The 23,774-nt window shown below is 35.0% G+C and overlaps 1 protein-coding gene across 1 annotated transcript; it reads right to left on the reverse strand.

Annotated features, from left to right (window-relative positions):
• Positions 1-283: 283 nt before the first annotated feature.
• Positions 284-5,717, reverse strand: LOC110002804 (G2/M phase-specific E3 ubiquitin-protein ligase-like). The gene is made up of 11 exons (XM_029282300.2): positions 5,285-5,717; positions 4,648-4,910; positions 4,151-4,552; positions 3,924-3,971; positions 3,765-3,802; positions 3,440-3,533; positions 3,022-3,236; positions 2,644-2,911; positions 2,270-2,424; positions 1,469-1,707; positions 284-1,186 (listed from the first exon to the last, which is right to left on the reverse strand). The coding sequence occupies exons 2-11, from the start codon at positions 4,804-4,806 to the stop codon at positions 936-938; spliced, it is 1,869 nt and encodes a 622-aa protein (XP_029138133.2). The 5' UTR covers positions 4,807-4,910; positions 5,285-5,717; the 3' UTR covers positions 284-935.
• Positions 5,718-23,774: the final 18,057 nt, after the last annotated feature.

The following is a 23,774-nucleotide window of genomic DNA, read 5'->3' on the forward strand; positions in this document are numbered from 1 at the left end:
ACACAAATATAGATGGAGGGCATGCTGGCCAACATTGAGCAGGAGTCAACAGCTCTTAACAATGTTTTTGGAGTTGACCCTTACATTGAAGAAAATCTTGAGGCTTGCTTGGCAAGACATGGCATACAGCTAACCCAGTTACAAGCAAACAGAGAAGACTTGGAACAAGCAGTGATTGTGCAACAACCACTCAACATAAGCTCTGATCAACACCAGGCTCTTCAAAATGCAATTGCTGGAATAACACACTTAAAGGACAGGTATCTTGTGTGTGCAAGACAGCTTCAAAACATTATTCTCAGAACACAATAAACTTGCTAATTATTGTTTTGAAAAGACAATAAAATGATGGAGGCAGAAACTTTATCCAAAAAAAAAAAAAAGACTTGTGCAGAAGCAATGCAACTCAGTCATTACGTATTGCCTCTATACAGTAAATGTGTGGTGGTGACTTGGTCTGTAGACAGCCTGTCCTTTGTCTGGATTTTGATGTTTTACTTGACTTGGGACATTTCTGCGTGGGGAGCTGATGTGTTTTCACCAGCCAATGGGGATGGAGATGATATATATATTTCCATGAATGCCATGTTTCTGTGAGATCAAGCATAATTTATGCGATGAACAACCTAGAACAAAGCAGTAAGAAATGATAACATTTAGCCTCTGATCCTGAGCTTTACATCACAAAAACAAGGCTGTCATGCAAATACAGTTTATCATTGGCTCATTAGTCAATAATAAAATGGTCATAAGTAGCAGGCTTTACAAGCAGCAATGTAGATTTTACATAAACAAGAACACAGACTTTAGAACTTGTTAGGGGGGACTAGCCATATTTTAACATTGTTTTTTTTTAGTTAAGATGGTGCAAACTGACTGAAAGTATCAGCTAATCCTGCCAGGATTCTGCTACTCTGAGCTTAAATTGGTAAGGACTAAACCTTTCCAAATCCCAAAGAGTCTTTAGTGGCCTGACAAAGCATCCAATGTAATTCGTCCTCCTGCGTGATTCCTCTAGGAAGGAACAAGCACATCATGCAAGTCGAGGCGTAGGGCAAACGTCGCTGGCCTGACTCCTGTTCAAAGAAGTCAATGCAGGGCTTATTTGGAAACCCAAGGGCAGGGACTTCATCTGCACCAGTGATGAATATCAGAAGGTCTTCGAATCTGAGTTCAGTCAATTTGTCTGCCAGGGAAAATAAATAAATAAAATAAATGACCATTCATGTCTACATCAATAGTCTAACGTGAAAAAATGAGGACTGTATATATTCCACCCCAGCTACTTAGCTACCCCAGCTAAAAAATGTATAGTTTGTAAACATGACTCTCTGGACCACATTTTTCTATACTGAAATTACATCCCACAATTACACTTTCATTATTTGACCTGTGTCACAGTACATTTTAAATGGACTTTGTAGGCGTTAATTAAATTTTATAGTGTTCTTAAAGGAATAAAATGTACCTTCAATCATGTTCAGAACCAGCTCCCAGCAGTAGATAGTGTCCTCCTCTTCCTCACGTCGGTTGGTTCCTCTACTGCTGTAACTGTAAGTGAAGATGGCCTTGAATGCTGCCTTTGACAAAGGCTCCTGCATGTTGGTGAACAATGGTAGGAAGGCAATCCAGTTCCCCTTTACCAGGTCCCACAGCTTCCCAAAAGCGTTCATTCCCTCTGTGAACTGGTGTACCATTCTGGCCGTTCTATAAACCAACAGAGACAGAACATGAATAAAACCATTCAGAAGTTTAGAATCACAGATATTTTTTTAAATGCGCTTATTTTTTGGGAAGGGACTGAAAACTGGATCAAAAATAAAAATGTTTCAAAATACTATTCAAGTATGAAATGACAATTTCTTAAATGTATCTTTACAGTAGCTTTTTGGTTTTAGCAGCCATGACCAGGACAGAAAGAACAGAGGCAACCCATTACAGTAAAACACCTGTACAACACTACAGCTGGTAGTATTTCTTTCTGTCCTGGTAATTTGTGACACTACCATCAATATTTTATATAAATGTGTTGCTAGATTGATGATTTACGGTAGCTTTTTGTCCTGTTAATCCAAACATTTAAATGTTGAAATGTCAATTTTCGTAGGAGATGGATTAAAGGTTTACTTACTTTTACATTTGTTAAAAAAAAAACAATTTAACATTGTCCAAATTTACATAAAAAATTTCAAGTTGATATTATAGATTTTTGTAGTGTTTTGTAGTTGTTGTTTTTTTAGGCCTATTTCAGTTGTATATACATTTTTACCTGAGAAAGATGTAGTGCTTCACCACGTAAGCATAGATTTTTGGTATGTCTTCAATTGTAGCTGTGAATATGAATGGGACACCACACTCATTAATCCAGTCCCCCAAGTCTTCCTGGAGTGCTGTCAGGTCCCCTGCAGTCTTGCACTCTAGGATCTAAATAGCAAAATCTGAGTGAGAACAATTTAGCTGGAGTTTCAAATTAAGCAATAATATGATCTGAGATTTAATAGTAATCTTTATTTATAGAGCAATGTTCTTAACTTGTGTTAAAAAGTGTTTATCAAGAATTGAACAAATTGATATATTGTCTACCAGTTAAAAAATGGTTTGTTTAAAATCCCCAAAATGAATAACATAATAAATATTAAGTACCCTTTTGACTTTGCTTTGCACCTCTGGGTCAGGCAGCAACTGCCAGTCAAACTGCTCAAGCTGTGGCTCCTGGCCACACATCAGCTGGAAGAGGCTGGGATCCAGGGCTTTGACGCATGGACCTCCATGTGCAATCGACCAAGCGATAAGATTCCCAGCTTTGAAGTACTTATTTTGGTCTAATGCTGCTTGGTCGTAACTAAGAAAGACCTGGCCAGCCTTTCCTTCGAAAATGCCAAGAGAGGTCTGAACCTCTATCATCAAGAGTCTAGAGTAGAGCAACAGCAAAGACAAATCAAACGATCTAACAATGCAATTACTTGAAAACATGAACACATTTTGAGTAAAATATTTCAAAAATATTGAGGGTACACAGACCTGAAAAACTCTCGCTGTGGTCCCCCCATATCATCTGCATCTTCTCCTACAAACTCAATCTGTGGTGAATCGGTCCAACAGAAAGTGACTCTGGAGATTGCTTTAATGGCACTCTCCAGAAGCTTTTTCCTCCTGATACAACAAGTGGATATGACGCCCCCAGAAAGGTGATCCTCTCGAAAAGCGCTCAGAATTATGGCAAGCTCCACTTCCTCCTGAAGAATAATAAATGTATAAAGTATACAATAAAAATGACTGGCAAAAGAGGTTGGTCACTAAATAGGACTGATGATCTTAGAATATCTTTAAAAACAGCAATATACAATTATTTTTATTGTGAGTACGTGAAATGGCTAGTTATTGAAAATTATTGAAAATTACACTCATCGGTTTTTGTTAGGAAAAAAATAAAACTTACAGACGTAGGCATGTCACTTTCAAAAGGAACTGCAATGTTATCGTCCTCTTCCCCTTCCTCTGAATCATCAATGACAAAGTCATTGATAGAAGTACTACAACGGCAGACAGATTTCTTTGTAAGTGTCAATATAACTTTAAGGCATTTCAAAAAATAATTTCAAACTCTTCTGAACCCAAACATTTTTGGTACAGTTTTGGGGATAATCTGGTGTATTCAGTTATTATTATTAGTAAAATCTATGTAAAGTTGGGTATTATGAGTGTAAATTAATGTAAAGCCAGGTGTCACACATGGTTCCTGTTTTTATTAAAATAAAAAATACCTATTAGGTGGTTCCACATGTGCCCTTCTGTAAAAGACCTGTAAAGTAAAAATATTGTGTGGAATGTTCCAGTTAAAGTCAATATATTTGAAAAATTTAATAGAAGACATTAAATGGAAAACAACAAGAAAAAATAACTTTTGTCATGTAAAAGTTTACCTCTGGGGTACCAGCATTCAGCCACTGTGCAGGATCCAAACTTGCCTCCTATTGATAGAAAAGAGTTACAATGTATATCTAACTGCATTTTACTGAGGTTAGCTTTAAAAAATTATAACGATTATCTTTTAATACAGCTAGAAATCATTAAGATTAGCCTACTGTTTACTTTAGTCTGAATAATCAGAATTAGATACAAAATTTACTCTTTTTTTGCAGCAACTTACAAGTGATGGGTTTGAGTCTGTCCTTGGTGAGCTTCCATCAATGTCAAGAGTTGAAGAGAGTGACATGGCATTAAGGGGAGGGGACTCTGCACCTATATGAGAATTACTGTTAGATGTGAATGCTGGCATGTTCATAGGAACCGTAGGAGCAGGGGGTGTAACCTGGGGGGCAGAACCTGAGGCTTGAGGTCTGAGGGCCAGTGATGAAGGGGATTGGGATGGAAATACATCAATGGCTGCAGGGGCAGTGGTTGAGGCTGCAGGTCTGATGGCTGTCGATGCAGCAGTTGGTGTGGTCATCAGTTGTGTGGATGCTGAAGAAGCTAGAGACTGTGAAGCTGTCTCAGGTCCAGTTGGTGGAGATGTTTCTGGTGGGCTATGAGCCCCTTCAGGTTCGGGGATCTAAATGGAAAAGAAATGTTTGATAATTCTCATCAGTATGCTAAAATTCAAAAGGAGTGCTGCCCTAATAGAACAAATAAAACAAAAAAACTCACCTGTAACGGCAGTGTAATAGTGGTCTGGGGAATAATATAAACCCTGCTTCTTCCAACTGTTTTCTTCAGGTCTTTCAATGTATTAGCCTGAATTTTAGTCAGAACCCTGGTCTTATCAGCTCTTGCAAGATGATATCCAATGACATTCAGGCTAACCATGGGAAAGCTCTGGCAGATGTAATTATCAAACTCTGAAAGAGTCCAAGAAAGTTCTACGTGACCTCTATTTGAGACCCCACTTGGTAAATCATTTCTTGGGATTCCTGAAAAACAATACAAATTTATGTCAGCGAGAATGATATGTTGACTCATTTTTTCTTTCTAACCACCGACTAGGAGTTAAGGCCTTACAGTGTCTTTATAAGCCTTTAACAACATATATTGTTATATTTGTTATGTTGTGAGCATATGATGTGGCTATTTGTGCCTTATGCACAATATGATTTTTAAAAAAAAAATTTATGGTGCAAGCTTAAAATCTTACAATCATTTTATATAGCACAGTAAGGGCAAGTCCACCTTCCAAAACATGTCAGACAAATGGTACTGGAATGAGATTATGTAACTGTGGTGTTTGTGGTGTCCATAAAAACTCAAGTGAATGCTCACTTTCAAAACTAATACATGTGTATCTTACCTAAGCCTTTTTGGCTTAGTTTACAGCATTCTGAATGAGATGGAAGGACAACTTCATCAGCATTTGGTAGCAGGAACAGCTTTACTCTCCAAACTCCAGGTGTCCTGTTTGCAGGGGCTTGTGTTCAAATCAAAAATATAGTGTGTTACATATTATTGCAAGGATCACCTTATTATGTACATTATATACTCATTATATTCATTCTCATGTTATGTCCTCAGTCATTGACATAACATTTTAATATTTAATGTTCATAACATAGCTTAAATTCTCCCTTAGTCGCTGCTGTTAACTCTCGTACAGCACATATATTTGTGCAATATCTCATTTAAAATTACTGAGATCTTTACAGAGAAGCCCTCTAAATCAAAGTGGCAGCCCCCCCTTAAAGTGATGATCGACTTATACAATCCATGCATTGAAAAGTTTTGGAGGCTTCTCTTAACATCATTACACTCAATACTGCACGAAAATCATGTCCAGATTTATTTTTTCAATATTGTCAGAAAACATCCGTACTTAAGCTTATCATTACATATTAAGAGGAAAATTGACCCTAGGAATGTATTGTGGCTTCAAATAGCTCTATGAATTGCGCATCATATGCGCCTGCTTTTTGCTCCCTTAAGGTCCAATTCACAAAGCATACTGCATAAAGACTTTTGCTTCACGCCGTTTTCTCTTGTTTCATGTCTGATTGTGGAGTTAAGCCATCCGAACCTGCTCTCACTTCCTCGCTGTCTCGGATGCATTATCATACTGATGGTTCTCAATTCTGTCTACATACAGAGGAAAAACAGCGTGCACAGAGTACACCTTCCAGTTCACTAGAAAGTTGAGCGATACTTTAATATGTATGGGCTACACCCCAGATTATAAAGATAACGGTAATGTCAAAGTAACATTAACATAGGCTACATTATTGCAAATAAATAGTTATAGGTTATCCCGAGGCGGAACTGTTTTCATGATCACAGAAAAATGTCAATGGGTCATCAGAGACACTGTAGTAACGGTGCAGTTACCATTGAAAACGGCAAAGCACAGAGAGGCTATTTGTTCTGCAGCGAAGTTTAGGCAGAATTTAACCCTTAGCTTTTGATTTATAAATTAGACTGTGTCACAGTTTGTCAGATGCAAAAGCCGCGCATTCCTACTGAGAATTAGGTCCGGATTTTTCCAATAGTTTCTGTTAGCTACACATAGGACAGCCATAGCTAGCTAAGCCTTCTGCTTAGACTTGACTATGAAGTGGGAAAAAAAAGGATTCGTTTAAAAGCCCCTTGCAATTCAGTACACTGAAAATGGACATACTGAAATAAACTAATCAAACCGAACTTTACCATTTGGTGCTAATGCTAATTTAAGAGGGCTTACACATGCTACTTACCTGTCATCGGACCTGCTCTTCTTTGTCTCCGGAAAGCATTTCTGGTGGCACTCAAAATGTTGCTTTCACTCCTTTGCATTGCCAGTTCTTGTCTTGCAACATCCAGAGCATTCCACACGCGATTAATAATATTATTAAAACCACTTTCTGTGGCAGCTTCTTCTGAAGTCTGGCTCATGACACCGATAGCTTTGATTAGCAGTTGATGTCTGCCGCCACCTTCTGGTTATATTTGACCGTGAAAAAAAGCATAAAAAGCACAAAGAACCCCACTGCAGCTGTAGTCTACTTCTGAACGTGCAATTATGTGTCTGTCTTAGATGTTGTTGAAAAAGATTAAAATGCTTCAGTTGTAGGCTGTGTCTGGGTTTAAGAAAATGTTAGTTCGATTACAGTGAAAACTTAATATTTTATTTCACACATTCTGTTATAATTATATAGTTGTTTTTATTATTATGATTACAATAGTTTTCCTTACAATTCTGCTATGATAACAATTATAATTACATTTTGGAAACAATATTATTTAAAAAGGATTATGGTTGAATATATGTATTCCAACCATTAGAATAGGCCTACAATGGAAAATAAATGTATTTTAAATAAAATATTAATATTTTTTATTACAATAATATGTTGCTTAAAAGAAGACATTGTCTGACTTTTATTTTGCTTTTTTAAATCACGTTATGACCTGGTTGGTTTATTTCCAGTTCACATAGAAACATGCTGTCATTTGAAAGAACACAAAATAAATTGATCCTATAGTTAAAAAGAAAAAAGAAAAAAAACATTTAAAAAGTATAAATATTTGCATATATTTCAGTGACATGTCATTGCTTTAATTTCCCACAAATACTGCAATCACTAATAATCATTAGTGATTTTTATAACAAATAAAACAAAGTTTAAAAAACAAAGATTGGACTAGAGATCAATACTTCTCTGTAACATAAATAAAAATGTAATATCAGATGTGGTTTTGAGCATGGGTCATAAAATTCTACCAAAGGACATTCAATGTGTTACCATTTTGTGAAAATATAACGTAAAACAAATAAACAAAGCTTAAAAAATTAGCCACAGTTTATCTCAAGGTACTATTCAGAGCTGGTCCTTTAAGGCTGGCAAAATCATTGGTTTGACATTGACCAATCAAAATCCTTGTCCCGACTGCTTCATCAGCATGCATACTACTAGTGCTACTAGTGCTACTAGTACTACTAGTAAGAGCCTAAATGTCCACTAGTAGTACTAGTGCAACTAGTGCAACTAGTGCTACTAGTACTACTAGTGCTACTAGTGCTACTAGTGCTACTAGTAAGAGCCTAAATGTCCACTAGTAGTACTAGTGCAACTAGTGCAACTAGTGCTACTAGTACTACTAGTGCTACGAGTGCTACTAGTAAGAGCCTTAATGTCCACTAGTAGTACTAGTGCTACTAGTACAACTAGTGCTACTAGTGCTACTAGTACTACTAGTGCTACTAGTGCTACTAGTAAGAGCCTAAATGTCCACTAGTAGTACTAGTGCTACTAGTACTACTAGTGCTACTAGTAAGAGCCTAAATGTCCACTAGTAGTACTAGTACTGTACACATTAGCAGCATATATAAGTATAGCACCATCTGGTGGGCATTTGCAAGTAGTATCTTAATTTTATGCTTTAATCATAAAAACATGACTCCTCATATGATAAAATAAATCTTAATGTATGTTGCTTGTGCACTTATATCTGCTCACTGCCATATGTATCTTTTCTGCTGGGCTTACTCGAAGCTAAACCAAGAAAATTTAGCAAGTCCATAACATACCGATCCTGCAACTGACACCTAATGGCCGAAATGCATATCTCTCTGCAGCTACTTATTGTATAAGGGTTATTTCTCCAGATGTAAGAGGCTGACTTTATATTTATAAAAAAAAACATTAAAACATCTTATTCACATTAGTTTAATAATTCAGTATACACTTGTCCTAAATCCTAATATTTTATTCAATATTTTGCATGATCATCTAGCAGATAAACTAAATATAAACACATTTCTTTCATGATTTAAAATAAATATATTTAATTTTTCACTTTGCAAGTTTCAAACTAGTATATCTTTCATATTTTATATTGCCATATTTTCAATGGCAAGAAAAAAGCTAAAATCCTTGAACATTAATGTTGTGCAAGATTTTATTTTATTCAATCATACTACTATATATAAATATTAAGTGATGGGTTATTGTTTATTTTTTGACAAATACTGCAATAATGAATAATCATTAGTGATTTTTAGAACAAATAATAATAAGTTTAAAAAACAAAAAAGTTGAAAAGATGAATAACAATGTAACATCAGATTTGGATTTAATCTGTGCATGGGTCATAAAATTCTATCAAAGGGCATTCAGTGAGTTACCATTTAGTGATAATATAACATGACACAAATGAACAAACCTTCAGAAATTAGTGCTGGTTTAACCGAAGGTACTATTCAGATCTGGCCCTTTAAGGCTGGCAAAATCGCAGGTTTGACATTGACCAATCAAAATCCTTGTCCCGCCTGCTTCATTATCATGCGGTCAACTAGTGCTACTAGTACTACTAGTGGACTGCCAGTTGACCTTTACAAGTAAACTAGTAAGGACCAAATGTCCACTAGTTACACTTGTAAAACACATTTCGACTTTACTAGTAAACTAATGATGTTCAAAAAGCTTAACTAGTTTATTACTAAGGGCATAAATGTCACTAGTACCACTAGTTGCAGTCTAATTGACCTTACTAGTTAACAAGTAGGGCTCAAGATGTTTACTAGTAGTACTAGTGAAAGAAAAATGCACACTAGTATCACTACTTTGGTCTTCAAGGCCTTACTAGTAAACTAGTGAGGCTTTAAATGCATACTAGTTAACTAGAACGAGTCAAAATGTCCACTAGTTTACCAGTTAGACCATGTGTGACCTTGCTAGTTAACTAGTGAGGCCAAACACAGTTAACTAGTTAATAAGTAATTGCAAAATGTCCACTAGTTGTACTAGTAAGGGTCTTTTTGGCAGTACTAGTTAACTAGTTAGATAAATTGTCAGTCACAAGTTAACTAGTAGTCAACAGATCAGACTACTAGTTGACATCTGTGTTCAACTAGTTAACTAGTAAAGGGTTTTAACTGTTCAGCATGTAAACTTGTCAAATTATATCATTCAACTAGTTTACTAGTCAAAAGCAAATGTCCACTAGTATGCTGTTTTGTCTGCAACTAGTTTACTAGTGCCACACAAAGTCTTCAACTAGTTTACTAGTGAGGCCAAAAAGACACTAGCTAGTTTAACTAGTGGACAAAAAGGCACTTACTAGTTTACTAGTAAACTAGTAAGGTTAAAACCGCCCTCAGTAGTGTGACTAGTTGACATTTTAGCTACTACATGTTAACTAGTAAACGTTTCCGAGCCTCACTAGTTAACTAGTAGGTTTAAAAATATTCCAACTAGTGTTACTAGTTGACACATTTTATCTTACTAGTGACCTAGAAAGGTAAAATGCATCTTCACTAGTGTTACTAGTTACCATTATGAGATTAACTAGTTAACTAGTTAGCATTTTTTTCTAACTAGTTAACTAGTAAAATGAAAACAGATATCGACTAGTAAGCTAGTTCTAATCCTGCAATCCAACTAGTTGACTAGTGTGCAATATGTAAATGCAATGGGTGGGATTATAACCAAATCCTGGGTCCTGATTTGATGTTATTTTTGTTCTTGATTTTTAGAGCCTATCATAAGCCTCAATCCACACTTATCCCCCACCTCCTCGTTACCATTTTGTGCAACAAGTGTTACTAGTGACATTTTAGATCTAGCTAGTTTACTAGTAAAATATTTAAGTCTCACTAGTTAACTAGTACGACTTGTAAAGATGATACTAGTGCAACTAGTGGACATTTGTTCTCTTACTAGTTAACTAGTGAACATTTAGAGCCGCACTAGTTAACTAGTAAGACTAATAAAGCCATCTCTAGTACAACTAGTGGACCTTTCTGCTCTTACTAGTTAACTTGTAAAAACTTTTTATCCTAACTAGTTAGCTAGTATGGTCCATATATATGCCTTTCTAGCTTACTAGTGGACATTTTGGCTCTTACTAGTTAACTAGTAAACATTTTTAGGCTCACTAGTTAACTAGTAGACACAAAATATATCTTACTAGTTAACTAGTAGATATTTTGCACCTTACTAGTTAACATGTAGGACTTTTTGCCTTCTACTAGTTTACTAGTAAGTCTTTCAACGTTCTACTAGTAAACTAGTGCGGCCAAAGACTTGGCTAGTACAGGAAACTGAGCTTTGATATCAAGGATATCTATTAAATCTTCAATCGGCTTTCCATAAGAGCCTTAATGTCCACTAGTAGTACTAGTGCTACTAGTACAACTAGTGCTACTAGTGCTACTAGTACTACTAGTGCTACTAGTGCTACTAGTAAGAGCCTTAATGTCCACTAGTAGTACTAGTGCTACTAGTACAACTAGTGCTACTAGTGCTACTAGTACTACTAGTGCTACTAGTGCTACTAGTAAGAGCCTAAATGTCCACTAGTAGTACTAGTGCTACTAGTACTACTAGTGCTACTAGTAAGAGCCTAAATGTCCACTAGTAGTACTAGTACTGTACACATTAGCAGCATATATAAGTATAGCACCATCTGGTGGGCATTTGCAAGTAGTATCTTAATTTTATGCTTTAATCATAAAAACATGACTCCTCATATGATAAAATAAATCTTAATGTATGTTGCTTGTGCACTTATATCTGCTCACTGCCACATGTATCTTTTCTGCTGGGCTTACTCGAAGCTAAACCAAGAAAATTTAGCAAGTCCATAACATACCGATCCTGCAACTGACACCTAATGGCCGAAATGCATATCTCTCTGCAGCTACTTATTGTATAAGGGTTATTTCTCCAGATGTAAGAGGCTGACTTTATATTTATAAAAAAAAAACATTAAAACATCTTATTCACATTAGTTTAATAATTCAGTATACACTTGTCCTAAATCCTAATATTTTATTCAATATTTTGCATGATCATCTAGCAGATAAACTAAATATAAACACATTTCTTTCATGATTTAAAAAAAATATATTTAATTTTTCACTTTGCAAGTTTCAAACTAGTATATCTTTCATATTTTATATTGCCATATTTTCAATGGCAAGAAAAAAGCTAAAATCCTTGAACATTAATGTTGTGCAAGATTTTATTTTATTCAATCATACTACTATATATAAATATTAAGTGATGGGTTATTGTTTATTTCTTGACAAATACTGCAATAATGAATAATCATTAGTGATTTTTAGAACAAATAATACTAAGTTTAAAAAACAAAAAAGTTGAAAAGATGAATAACAATGTAACATCAGATTTGGATTTAATCTGTGCATGGGTCATAAAATTCTATCAAAGGGCATTCAGTGAGTTACCATTTAGTGATAATATAACATGACACAAATGAACAAACCTTCAGAAATTAGTGCTGGTTTAACCGAAGGTACTATTCAGATCTGGCCCTTTAAGGCTGGCAAAATCGCAGGTTTGACATTGACCAATCAAAATCCTTGTCCCGCCTGCTTCATTATCATGCGGTCAACTAGTGCTACTAGTACTACTAGTGGACTGCCAGTTGACCTTTACAAGTAAACTAGTAAGGACCAAATGTCCACTAGTTACACTTGTAAAACACATTTCGACTTTACTAGTAAACTAATGATGTTCAAAAAGCTTAACTAGTTTATTACTAAGGGCATAAATGTCACTAGTACCACTAGTTGCAGTCTAATTGACCTTACTAGTTAACAAGTAGGGCTCAAGATGTTTACTAGTAGTACTAGTGAAAGAAAAATGCACACTAGTATCACTACTTTGGTCTTCAAGGCCTTACTAGTAAACTAGTGAGGCTTTAAATGCATACTAGTTAACTAGAACGAGTCAAAATGTCCACTAGTTTACCAGTTAGACCATGTGTGACCTTGCTAGTTAACTAGTGAGGCCAAACACAGTTAACTAGTTAATAAGTAATTGCAAAATGTCCACTAGTTGTACTAGTAAGGGTCTTTTTGGCAGTACTAGTTAACTAGTTAGATAAATTGTCAGTCACAAGTTAACTAGTAGTCAACAGATCAGACTACTAGTTGACATCTGTGTTCAACTAGTTAACTAGTAAAGGGTTTTAACTGTTCAGCATGTAAACTTGTCAAATTATATCATTCAACTAGTTTACTAGTCAAAAGCAAATGTCCACTAGTATGCTGTTTTGTCTGCAACTAGTTTACTAGTGCCACACAAAGTCTTCAACTAGTTTACTAGTGAGGCCAAAAAGACACTAGCTAGTTTAACTAGTGGACAAAAAGGCACTTACTAGTTTACTAGTAAACTAGTAAGGTTAAAACCGCCCTCAGTAGTGTGACTAGTTGACATTTTAGCTACTACATGTTAACTAGTAAACGTTTCCGAGCCTCACTAGTTAACTAGTAGGTTTAAAAATATTCCAACTAGTGTTACTAGTTGACACATTTTATCTTACTAGTGACCTAGAAAGGTAAAATGCATCTTCACTAGTGTTACTAGTTACCATTATGAGATTAACTAGTTAACTAGTTAGCATTTTTTTCTAACTAGTTAACTAGTAAAATGAAAACAGATATCGACTAGTAAGCTAGTTCTAATCCTGCAATCCAACTAGTTGACTAGTGTGCAATATGTAAATGCAATGGGTGGGATTATAACCAAATCCTGGGTCCTGATTTGATGTTATTTTTGTTCTTGATTTTTAGAGCCTATCATAAGCCTCAATCCACACTTATCCCCCACCTCCTCGTTACCATTTTGTGCAACAAGTGTTACTAGTGACATTTTAGATCTAGCTAGTTTACTAGTAAAATATTTAAGTCTCACTAGTTAACTAGTACGACTTGTAAAGATGATACTAGTGCAACTAGTGGACATTTGTTCTCTTACTAGTTAACTAGTGAACATTTAGAGCCGCACTAGTTAACTAGTAAGACTAATAAAGCCATCTCTAGTACAACTAGTGGACCTTTCTGCTCTTACTAGTTAACTTGTAAAAACTTTTTATCCTAACTAGTTAGCTAGTATGGTCCATATATATGCCTTTCTAGCTTACTAGTGGACATTTTGGCTCTTACTAGTTAACTAGTAAACATTTTTAGGCTCACTAGTTAACTAGTAGACACAAAATATATCTTACTAGTTAACTAGTAGATATTTTGCACCTTACTAGTTAACATGTAGGACTTTTTGCCTTCTACTAGTTTACTAGTAAGTCTTTCAACGTTCTACTAGTAAACTAGTGCGGCCAAAGACTTGGCTAGTACAGGAAACTGAGCTTTGATATCAAGGATATCTATTAAATCTTCAATCGGCTTTCCATAAGAGCCTTAATGTCCACTAGTAGTACTAGTGCTACTAGTACAACTAGTGCTACTAGTGCTACTAGTACTACTAGTGCTACTAGTGCTACTAGTAAGAGCCTTAATGTCCACTAGTAGTACTAGTGCTACTAGTACAACTAGTGCTACTAGTGCTACTAGTACTACTAGTGCTACTAGTGCTACTAGTAAGAGCCTAAATGTCCACTAGTAGTACTAGTGCTACTAGTACTACTAGTGCTACTAGTAAGAGCCTAAATGTCCACTAGTAGTACTAGTACTGTACACATTAGCAGCATATATAAGTATAGCACCATCTGGTGGGCATTTGCAAGTAGTATCTTAATTTTATGCTTTAATCATAAAAACATGACTCCTCATATGATAAAATAAATCTTAATGTATGTTGCTTGTGCACTTATATCTGCTCACTGCCACATGTATCTTTTCTGCTGGGCTTACTCGAAGCTAAACCAAGAAAATTTAGCAAGTCCATAACATACCGATCCTGCAACTGACACCTAATGGCCGAAATGCATATCTCTCTGCAGCTACTTATTGTATAAGGGTTATTTCTCCAGATGTAAGAGGCTGACTTTATATTTATAAAAAAAAAACATTAAAACATCTTATTCACATTAGTTTAATAATTCAGTATACACTTGTCCTAAATCCTAATATTTTATTCAATATTTTGCATGATCATCTAGCAGATAAACTAAATATAAACACATTTCTTTCATGATTTAAAAAAAATATATTTAATTTTTCACTTTGCAAGTTTCAAACTAGTATATCTTTCATATTTTATATTGCCATATTTTCAATGGCAAGAAAAAAGCTAAAATCCTTGAACATTAATGTTGTGCAAGATTTTATTTTATTCAATCATACTACTATATATAAATATTAAGTGATGGGTTATTGTTTATTTCTTGACAAATACTGCAATAATGAATAATCATTAGTGATTTTTAGAACAAATAATACTAAGTTTAAAAAACAAAAAAGTTGAAAAGATGAATAACAATGTAACATCAGATTTGGATTTAATCTGTGCATGGGTCATAAAATTCTATCAAAGGGCATTCAGTGAGTTACCATTTAGTGATAATATAACATGAAACAAATGAACAAACCTTCAGAAATTAGTGCTGGTTTAACCGAAGGTACTATTCAGATCTGGCCCTTTAAGGCTGGCAAAATCGCAGGTTTGACATTGACCAATCAAAATCCTTGTCCCGCCTGCTTCATTATCATGCGGTCAACTAGTGCTACTAGTACTACTAGTGGACTGCCAGTTGACCTTTACAAGTAAACTAGTAAGGACCAAATGTCCACTAGTTACACTTGTAAAACACATTTCGACTTTACTAGTAAACTAATGATGTTCAAAAAGCTTAACTAGTTTATTACTAAGGGCATAAATGTCACTAGTACCACTAGTTGCAGTCTAATTGACCTTACTAGTTAACAAGTAGGGCTCAAGATGTTTACTAGTAGTACTAGTGAAAGAAAAATGCACACTAGTATCACTACTTTGGTCTTCAAGGCCTTACTAGTAAACTAGTGAGGCTTTAAATGCATACTAGTTAACTAGAACGAGTCAAAATGTCCACTAGTTTACCAGTTAGACCATGTGTGACCTTGCTAGTTAACTAGTGAGGCCAAACACAGTTAACTAGTTAATAAGTGATTGCAAAATGTCCACTAGTTTTACTAGTAAGGGTCTTTTTGGCAGTACTAGTTAACTAGTTAGATAAATTGTCAGTCACAAGTTAACTAGTAGTCAACAGATCAGACTACTAGTTGACATCTGTGTTCAACTAGTTAACTAGTAAAGGGTTTTAACTGTTCAGCATGTAAACTTGTCAAATTATATCATTCAACTAGTTTACTAGTCAAAAGCAAATATCCACTAGTATGCTGTTTTGTCTGCAACTAGTTTACTAGTGCCACACAAAGTCTTCAACTAGTTTACTAGTGAGGCCAAAAAGACACTAGCTAGTTTAACTAGTGGACAAAAAGGCACTTACTAGTTTACTCGTAAACTGTATAGGGCTTTACTAGTAAACTAGTAAGGTTAAAACTGCCCTCAGTAGTGTGACTAGTTGACATTTTAGCTACTACATGTTAACTAGTAAACGTTTCCGAGCCTCACTAGTTAACTAGTAGGTTTAAAAATATTCCAACTAGTGTTACTAGTTGACACATTTTATCTTACTAGTGACCTAGAAAGGTAAAATGCATCTTCACTAGTGTTACTAGTTACCATTATGAGATTAACTAGTTAACTAGTTAGCATTTGTGTCTAACTAGTTAACTAGTAAAATGAAAACAGATATCGACTAGTAAAATAGTTCTAATCCTGCAATCCAACTAGTTGACTAGTGTGCAATATGTAAATGCAGTGGGTGGGATTATAACCAAATCCTGGGTCCTGATTTGATGTTATTTTTGTTCTTGATTTTTAGAGCCTATCATAAGCCTCAATCCACACTTATCCCCCACCTCCTCGTTACCATTTTGTGCAACAAATGTTACTAGTGACATTTTAGATCTAGCTAGTTTACTAGTAAAATATTTAAGTCTCACTAGTTAACTAGTACGACTTGTAAAGATGATACTAGTGCAACTAGTGGACATTTGTTCTCTTACTAGTTAACTAGTGAACATTTAGAGCCGCACTAGTTAACTAGTAAGACTAATAAAGCCATCTCTAGTACAACTAGTGGACCTTTCTGCTCTTACTAGTTAACTTGTAAAAACTTTTTATCCTAACTAGTTAGCTAGTATGGTCCATATATATGCCTTTCTAGCTTACGAGTGGACATTTTGGCTCTTACTAGTTAACTAGTAAACATTTTTAGGCTCACTAGTTAACTAGTAGACACAAAATATATCTTACTAGTTAACTAGTAGATATTTTGCACCTTACTAGTTAACATGTAGGAGTTTTTGCCTTCTACTAGTTTACTAGTAAGTCTTTCAACGTTCTACTAGTAAACTAGTGCGGCCAAAGACTTGACTAGTACAGGAAACTGAGCTTTGATATCAAGGATATCTATTAAATCTTCAATCGGCTTTCCATAGCAGTCTAATTGACCTTACTAGTTAACAAGTAGGGCTCAAGATGTTTACTAGTATTACTAGTGAACGAAAAATGCACACTAGTATCACTACTTTGGTCTTCAAGGCCTTACTAGTAAACTAGTGAGGCTTTAAATGCATACTAGTTAACTAGAACGAGTCAAAATGTCCACTAGTTTACCAGTTAGACCATGTGTGACCTTGCTAGTTAACTAGTGAGGCCAAACACAGTTAACTAGTTAATAAGTAATTGCAAAATGTCCACACTAGTAAACTAGTAAGGTTAAAACCGCCCTCAGTAGTGTGACTAGTTGACATTTTAGCTACTACATGTTAACTAGTAAATGTTTCCGAGCCTCACTAGTTAACTAGTAGGTTTAAAAATATTCCAACTAGTGTTACTAGTTGACACATTTTATCTTACTAGTGACCTAGAAAGGTAAAATACATCTTCACTAGTGTTACTAGTTACCATTATGAGATTAACTAGTTAGCATTTGTGTCTAACTAGTTAACTAGTAAAATGAAAACAGATCTCAACTAGTAAGATAGTTCTAATCCTGCAATCCAACTAGTTGACTAATGTGCAATATGTAAATGCAGTGGGTGGGATTATAACCAAATCCTGGGTCCTGATTTGATGTTATTTTTGTTCTTGATTTTTAGAGCTTATCATAAGCCTCAATCCACACTTATCCCCCACCTCCTCGTTACCATTTTGTGCAACAAGTGTTACTAGTGACATTTTAGATCTAGCTAGTTTACTAGTAAAATATTTAAGTCTCACTAGTTAACTAGTACGACTTGTAAAGATGATACTAATGCAACTAGTGGACATTTGTTCTCTTACTAGTTAACTAGTGAACATTTAGAGCCGCACTAGTTAACTAGTAAGACTAATAAAGCCATCTCTAGTACAACTAGTGGACCTTTCTGCTCTTACTAGTTAACTTGTAAAAACTTTTTATCCTAACTAGTTAGCTAGTATGGTCCATATATATGCCTTTCTAGCTTACGAGTGAACATTTTGACATTTTACTAGTTAACTAGTAAACATGTTTAGGCGCACTAGTTAACTAGTAGACACACAATTTTTTGTACTAGTTAACTAGTAGATATTTTGCACCTTACTAGTTAACATGTAGGACTTTTTGCCTTCTACTAGTTTACTAGTAAGTCTTTCAACGTTCTACTAGTAAACTAGTGCGGCCAAAGACTTCACTAGTACAGGAAACTGAGCTTTGATATCAAGGATATTTATTAAATCTTCAATCGGCTTTCCATAACTGGTAAACTAGTGGACATTTTGACTCGTTCTAGTTAACTAGTATGCATTTAAAGCCTTACTAGTTTACTAGTAAGGCCTTGAGGACCAAAGTAGTGATACTAGTGTGCATTTTTCTTTTACTAGTACTACTAGTAAACATCTTGAGCCCTACTTGTTAACTAGTAAGTTCAATTAGACTGCAACTAGTGGTACTAGTGACATTTATGCCCTTAGTAATAAACTAGTTAAGCTTTTTGAACAACATTCGTTTACTAGTAAAGTCGAAATGCGTTTTACAAGTGTAACTAGTGGACATTCGGTCCTTACTAGTTTACTTGTAAAGGTCAACTGGCAGTCCACTAGTAGGACTAGTAGCACTAGTTGACCGAATGATAATGAAGCAGGCGGGACAAGGATTTTGATTGGTCAATGTCAAACCTGCGATTTTGCCAGCCTTAAAGGGCCAGATCTGAATTGTACCTTGGGTTAAACCAGCACTAATTTCTGAAGGTTTGTTCATTTGTTTCATGATGTATTATCACTAAATGGTAACTCACTGAATGCCTTTGGTAGAATTTTATGACCCATGCACCGATTAAATCCAAATCTGATGTTACATTGTTATTCATGTTACAGAGACGTTTTGATCTCTAGTCCAACTTTTTAGTTTTTTAAACATTTTATTTGTTCTAAAAATCACTAATGAGTATTGATTATTGCAGTATTTGTCAAAAAATAAACAATACTGAGTCACTTAATATTTATATATATTAGTATGATAGAATAAAATAAAATGTCGCACAACATTAATGTTAAGGATTCTTGCTTTTTTCTTGCCATTGAAAATTTGGCAATATAAAATATGAAAGATATACTAGTTTGAACCTTGCAAACTAAAAAACATGAAAGAAATGTGTTTATATTTAGTTTATCTGCTAGACGATCATGCAAAATATTGTATAAAATATTTAGGATTTAGGACAAGTGTATACTGAATTATAAAACTAATACAAATAAGAAAATATAATAGGAAAAAAGTAACAAGCCTGAAACTTGAAATAAATGTTTTAATGATTTATTTTTTATAAATATAAAGTCAGCTTCTTACAGCTGGATAAATTAACCTTATACAATAAGTGGCTGCAGAGAGATATGCATTTCAGCCATTAGGTGTCAGTTGCAGGATTGGTATGTTATGGACTTGCTCAATTTTTCTTGGTTTAGCTTCAAGTAAGCCAAGCTGTAAAGATACATATGGCAGTGAGCAGATATAAGAGCCATTGATCATACTTGACTGTCTTCCTTTTATGTTTACAGTTGAGATAAGTGCACAAGCAACACACATTAAGAGTTATTTTATCATATGAGGGGTCATGTTTTTATGTTTAAAGCATAAAATTAAGATACTACTTGCAAATGCCCACCAGATGGTGCTATACAAATATGCGCTGCTAATGTCTACAGTACTAGTACTACTAGAGGACATTTAAGCTCTTACTAGTAGCACTAGGTGCACTAGTACTAGTGCTACTAGTAAGAGCCAAAATGTCAACTAGTAGTACTAGTAGGCGCCAAAATGTCAACTAGTAGTACTAGTGCTACTAGCAGAGGTGTAAAGAGTACTAATACCGTATTGGTCCGAATATAAGACGACCCTGATTATAAGACGACCCCCGTTTTTCAATACTCATATTTAGAAAAAAAAGATTTACAGACCAGATCTTGTTTTTATAAAGAACTTTTTTTAAAGAAGTTCATTTTATTTGAAAATAACAATATTAAAAACACATTGAATTAAACACCTGTTGTATTAATAATTATAATAATAATTAACATACCATATTTATCGGTATAGGCCTACGGCACTTTTCAAAACAAAGTGTTTCACAAGGGCGAACTATGTACAGTATGATTCAACATTAAAATCGATTAACAATCAAACAATATTATCAACATGTTTTTAACATTTTGAAATAACAGAGGAAATACAGGCAACGTTTTTAACTAAACTACCGCTAAACTAAAACTCTCCAAACTTCTCCTCCGATGTCTCCTCTCTATTCCACACACACACACACACACACACACACACACACACACACACACACACACACACACACACACACACACACACACACACACACACACACACACACACACACACACACACACACACACACACACACACACACACACACACACACACACACACACACACACACACACACACACACACACACACACACACACACACACACACACCTCACCTCCCCAATATTAAAAACACATTGAATTAAACACCTGTTGTTGTAATAATGATAACAATAATAAACGTAGGCCTATTTATCATTATATGCTACGGCACTTTTCAAAACAAAGTTTTTCACAAGGTCAAAATATGTACAGTATGATTCAACATTAAAATCAAGCAATATTATCAACATTTTTAAATAACAGAAAATACAGGCCACATCTTTAACTAAACTAAACTAAAGCTCGTCAAACTTCTCCTCCGATGTCTCCTATTCCTCACACACGTCCTCCGCCCCGCTGTGTTCTCTCTCACTGTCATCACTCCCCTGCTCCTCCCAGAGCGCGTCATATGTGTTGACATTTAAAGGGACAGGCGAACAATTAGAGCTGCGCTCTGAATACTAGACCCCGAATATAAGACGACCCGACTTTTTGGGACCTATTTCGATGGGGAAAAAGGCCGTCTTATATTCGGACCAATATGGTATATTCTACTATTATATTATATAATATATTATATGTTCAAGTATTCAGCTGTTTTATGAAGGGAAATGTTTAAACTATTTAAGAAAATACTAAAGGGGACTTAGTCTCAATCATAAACAGTGTAGAGTATTTTAGTGTTTTTAGTTTTGTCATTCTTAGTTTCAAATGCAGCCTCAAAGGCTGATGTAGCTGCAACTAAACCTGAGATGAAAGATAATCCATTTATTGTTTTAAAATGAGCCCGTATGAGCTTAAATATTAGATGTTTTAGTCACTGTTTGTTTACCTATTAGCTACCTATGAAGCTTCTAACTGAATCTTCTTGGTTTTAAGTATTTATTTTCACACATCTGAGATGTGTTAAGTTGCAGCTGCTTACAACACCCAACTCGGAGCTTTCGCGGAGCTGCAGCGGCGATTGTAGTTGCGAATGCTGTAGTGAGAAAGAGCACTCAGCCACTTCATTGCCCAAGAGTTAGAGCCACAGCCAACTTGTTTTAATCATCTTGGAATAAAGACAATGAGACATCCGTTTATAAACACCTTCAGCACGTAGACCCGCTGTAGTGGAGGTGCTTATCCGTGCTAGCTGAAGTGGCACCGAGCCAAGAAAAGGGTCTCTGTCTCTCGTCGCGCCGGTGCAATGAAGGAAAATCATTTTTCTTTCTTACTTTCTTAAAATGTAGCGAATTACAATACTTAACAGAAAACCTACTTAAGTGAAAGTAAAAGTACAGATTTTAAAAATGACTTAAAAAGTAGTAGTCTAAGTACACCAAAAAACTATTCAATTACAGTAACGCGAGTAAATGTAATTCGTTACTTTACACCTCTGGCTACTAGTGCAACTAGTGCGACTAGTGCTACTAGTACGACTGGTGCTACTAGTACGACTAGTGCAACTAGTACTACTAGTAGCACTAGTAAAAGTCTAAATGTCAACTAGTAGTACTAGTACTGTAGACATTAGCAGTATATATACGTATAGCCCCATCTGTGGGGCATTTGCAAGTAGTACAATTTTTAACCTTCACTTTACATAATAAAATAATATTTTTAGGGCTCATTTATACGATGGAGTAGAGCCATCGTAAAGAAAAAAAAGAAAATATTTGAGATTAATCTTGTATATGTACGAGAATAAACATGTAAATTTAGGAGAATAAAGTCATAAATTTATGAAAATATACATTTTTAGGTTGCAGCCTATCATAGAGAAGCCTTCCGCCTGCGCAGAAATGATGAAAGGAGAACCCCTAAAGCATTTTCCTCTGCCACAAAAGAGACAATTTCATCCAAGCCAGTGTGGTTCTTTCTTCGGAAAATTACAGTTGCTTCCAGTATCTTTTTAGGATCCTGATATTTTATGACAATGTGATGATGATGTGCCGATAAAACAACTTATCGGATATATTTGTCAAACTGTTTTTACAGACTACAAGGAAGGAGCCTATTTCCTTATATGTCAAACCTTTACTATAACAAGATGCTCCACGTTTATCATTTTCGAACAGGCGGCTGCTGCTCTTATGATATAGACTTAAACAAGAAATTAATCTCGTAAATTTTACTTTATTGTCATAAATTAACTATTTTAATCTCTAAATTTTAGTTTTTTTTTTCCTTTTACGTGGCCCTAATCTTGAATCCCTTTATTTTTCTTAGTTTACCAACTTTAGGCCAAATCAAAACGTATTAAGTACAAGAACATAAATTCTGTATCAAGTTCCAGTTGTTTTAAAGTCCATAATTTTATCTGATTAACTTTTTTCCAGCATGAATTTAAATGAAATATTTACACATTCATTTTTAACTTACAATTGCACCTTGGGCTGTTTTTTATCACTCTGCTGACCTTAAGACGTACTCTTTCTTGTGTTTTCTGTAAATACTGTCTTGATGGGATAAAAAAGGAAAAAGAAAATCATGAGAACAATTCTAAAATGATCTTCTATCTTATTTTAAGTTTAAAAAAAACAATTCTAACATTTAATACATATATCATTTTCATGTTTTACTCTCCATGGAAAGTAGGGAAGAAGCCATTGCTTCACAGCACTTGCTCCTTCTTACAAAGGGTTAAATTTGTGGAAGGTGGAGGTCTATATGGAGAACCAATGGTAAGGTTCAGAGAATGCCCTGATCCCACCCACTCATTAGCATGTACTTCAACCAGTGTTTCTAGTACGCATTTTGGCTTTCACTAGTAGTACTAGTTAACATTTAAAATCGTAGTAGTTAACTAGTTATGCCAAAAAGAGTACTACTAGTGTAACTAGTGACATTTTGGCTCTTACTAGATAACTAGTTAACCATTTTGAGCCTCACTAGTAGGACTAAAATGTCCTGAACTAGTGTTACTAGTTGGCTTTTTGCACTAACTAGTTAACTAGTAGACTGTAAGAGCCTCACTAGTAAACAAGTAAAATTTGTAACTGCATCACTAGTGATACTAGTGGACATTTGGGTCTTACTAGTTAACTAGTAAACATTTTTAGGCTCACTAGTTAACTAATAGACACAAAATATATCTTACTAGTTAACTAGTAGATATTTTGCACC

Source organism: Labrus bergylta, chromosome 2 (genome assembly GCF_963930695.1).
Source record: "Labrus bergylta chromosome 2, fLabBer1.1, whole genome shotgun sequence".
NCBI classification, from domain to species: domain Eukaryota; kingdom Metazoa; phylum Chordata; class Actinopteri; order Labriformes; family Labridae; genus Labrus; species Labrus bergylta.

Coding starts and splice junctions, on each gene's coding strand:
- LOC110002804 (XM_029282300.2), bottom strand. CDS start 4,806: ATGGTTAGCCTGAATGTCATTGGATATCATCTTGCAAGAGCTGATAAG. Junction 4,553..4,647: donor CTATTACACTGCCGTTACAG/GTGAGTTTTTTT, acceptor TTTTCCATTTAG/ATCCCCGAACCTGAAGGGGC. Junction 3,534..3,764: donor CATGTGGAACCACCTAATAG/GTATTTTTTATT, acceptor CTGCCGTTGTAG/TACTTCTATCAATGACTTTG.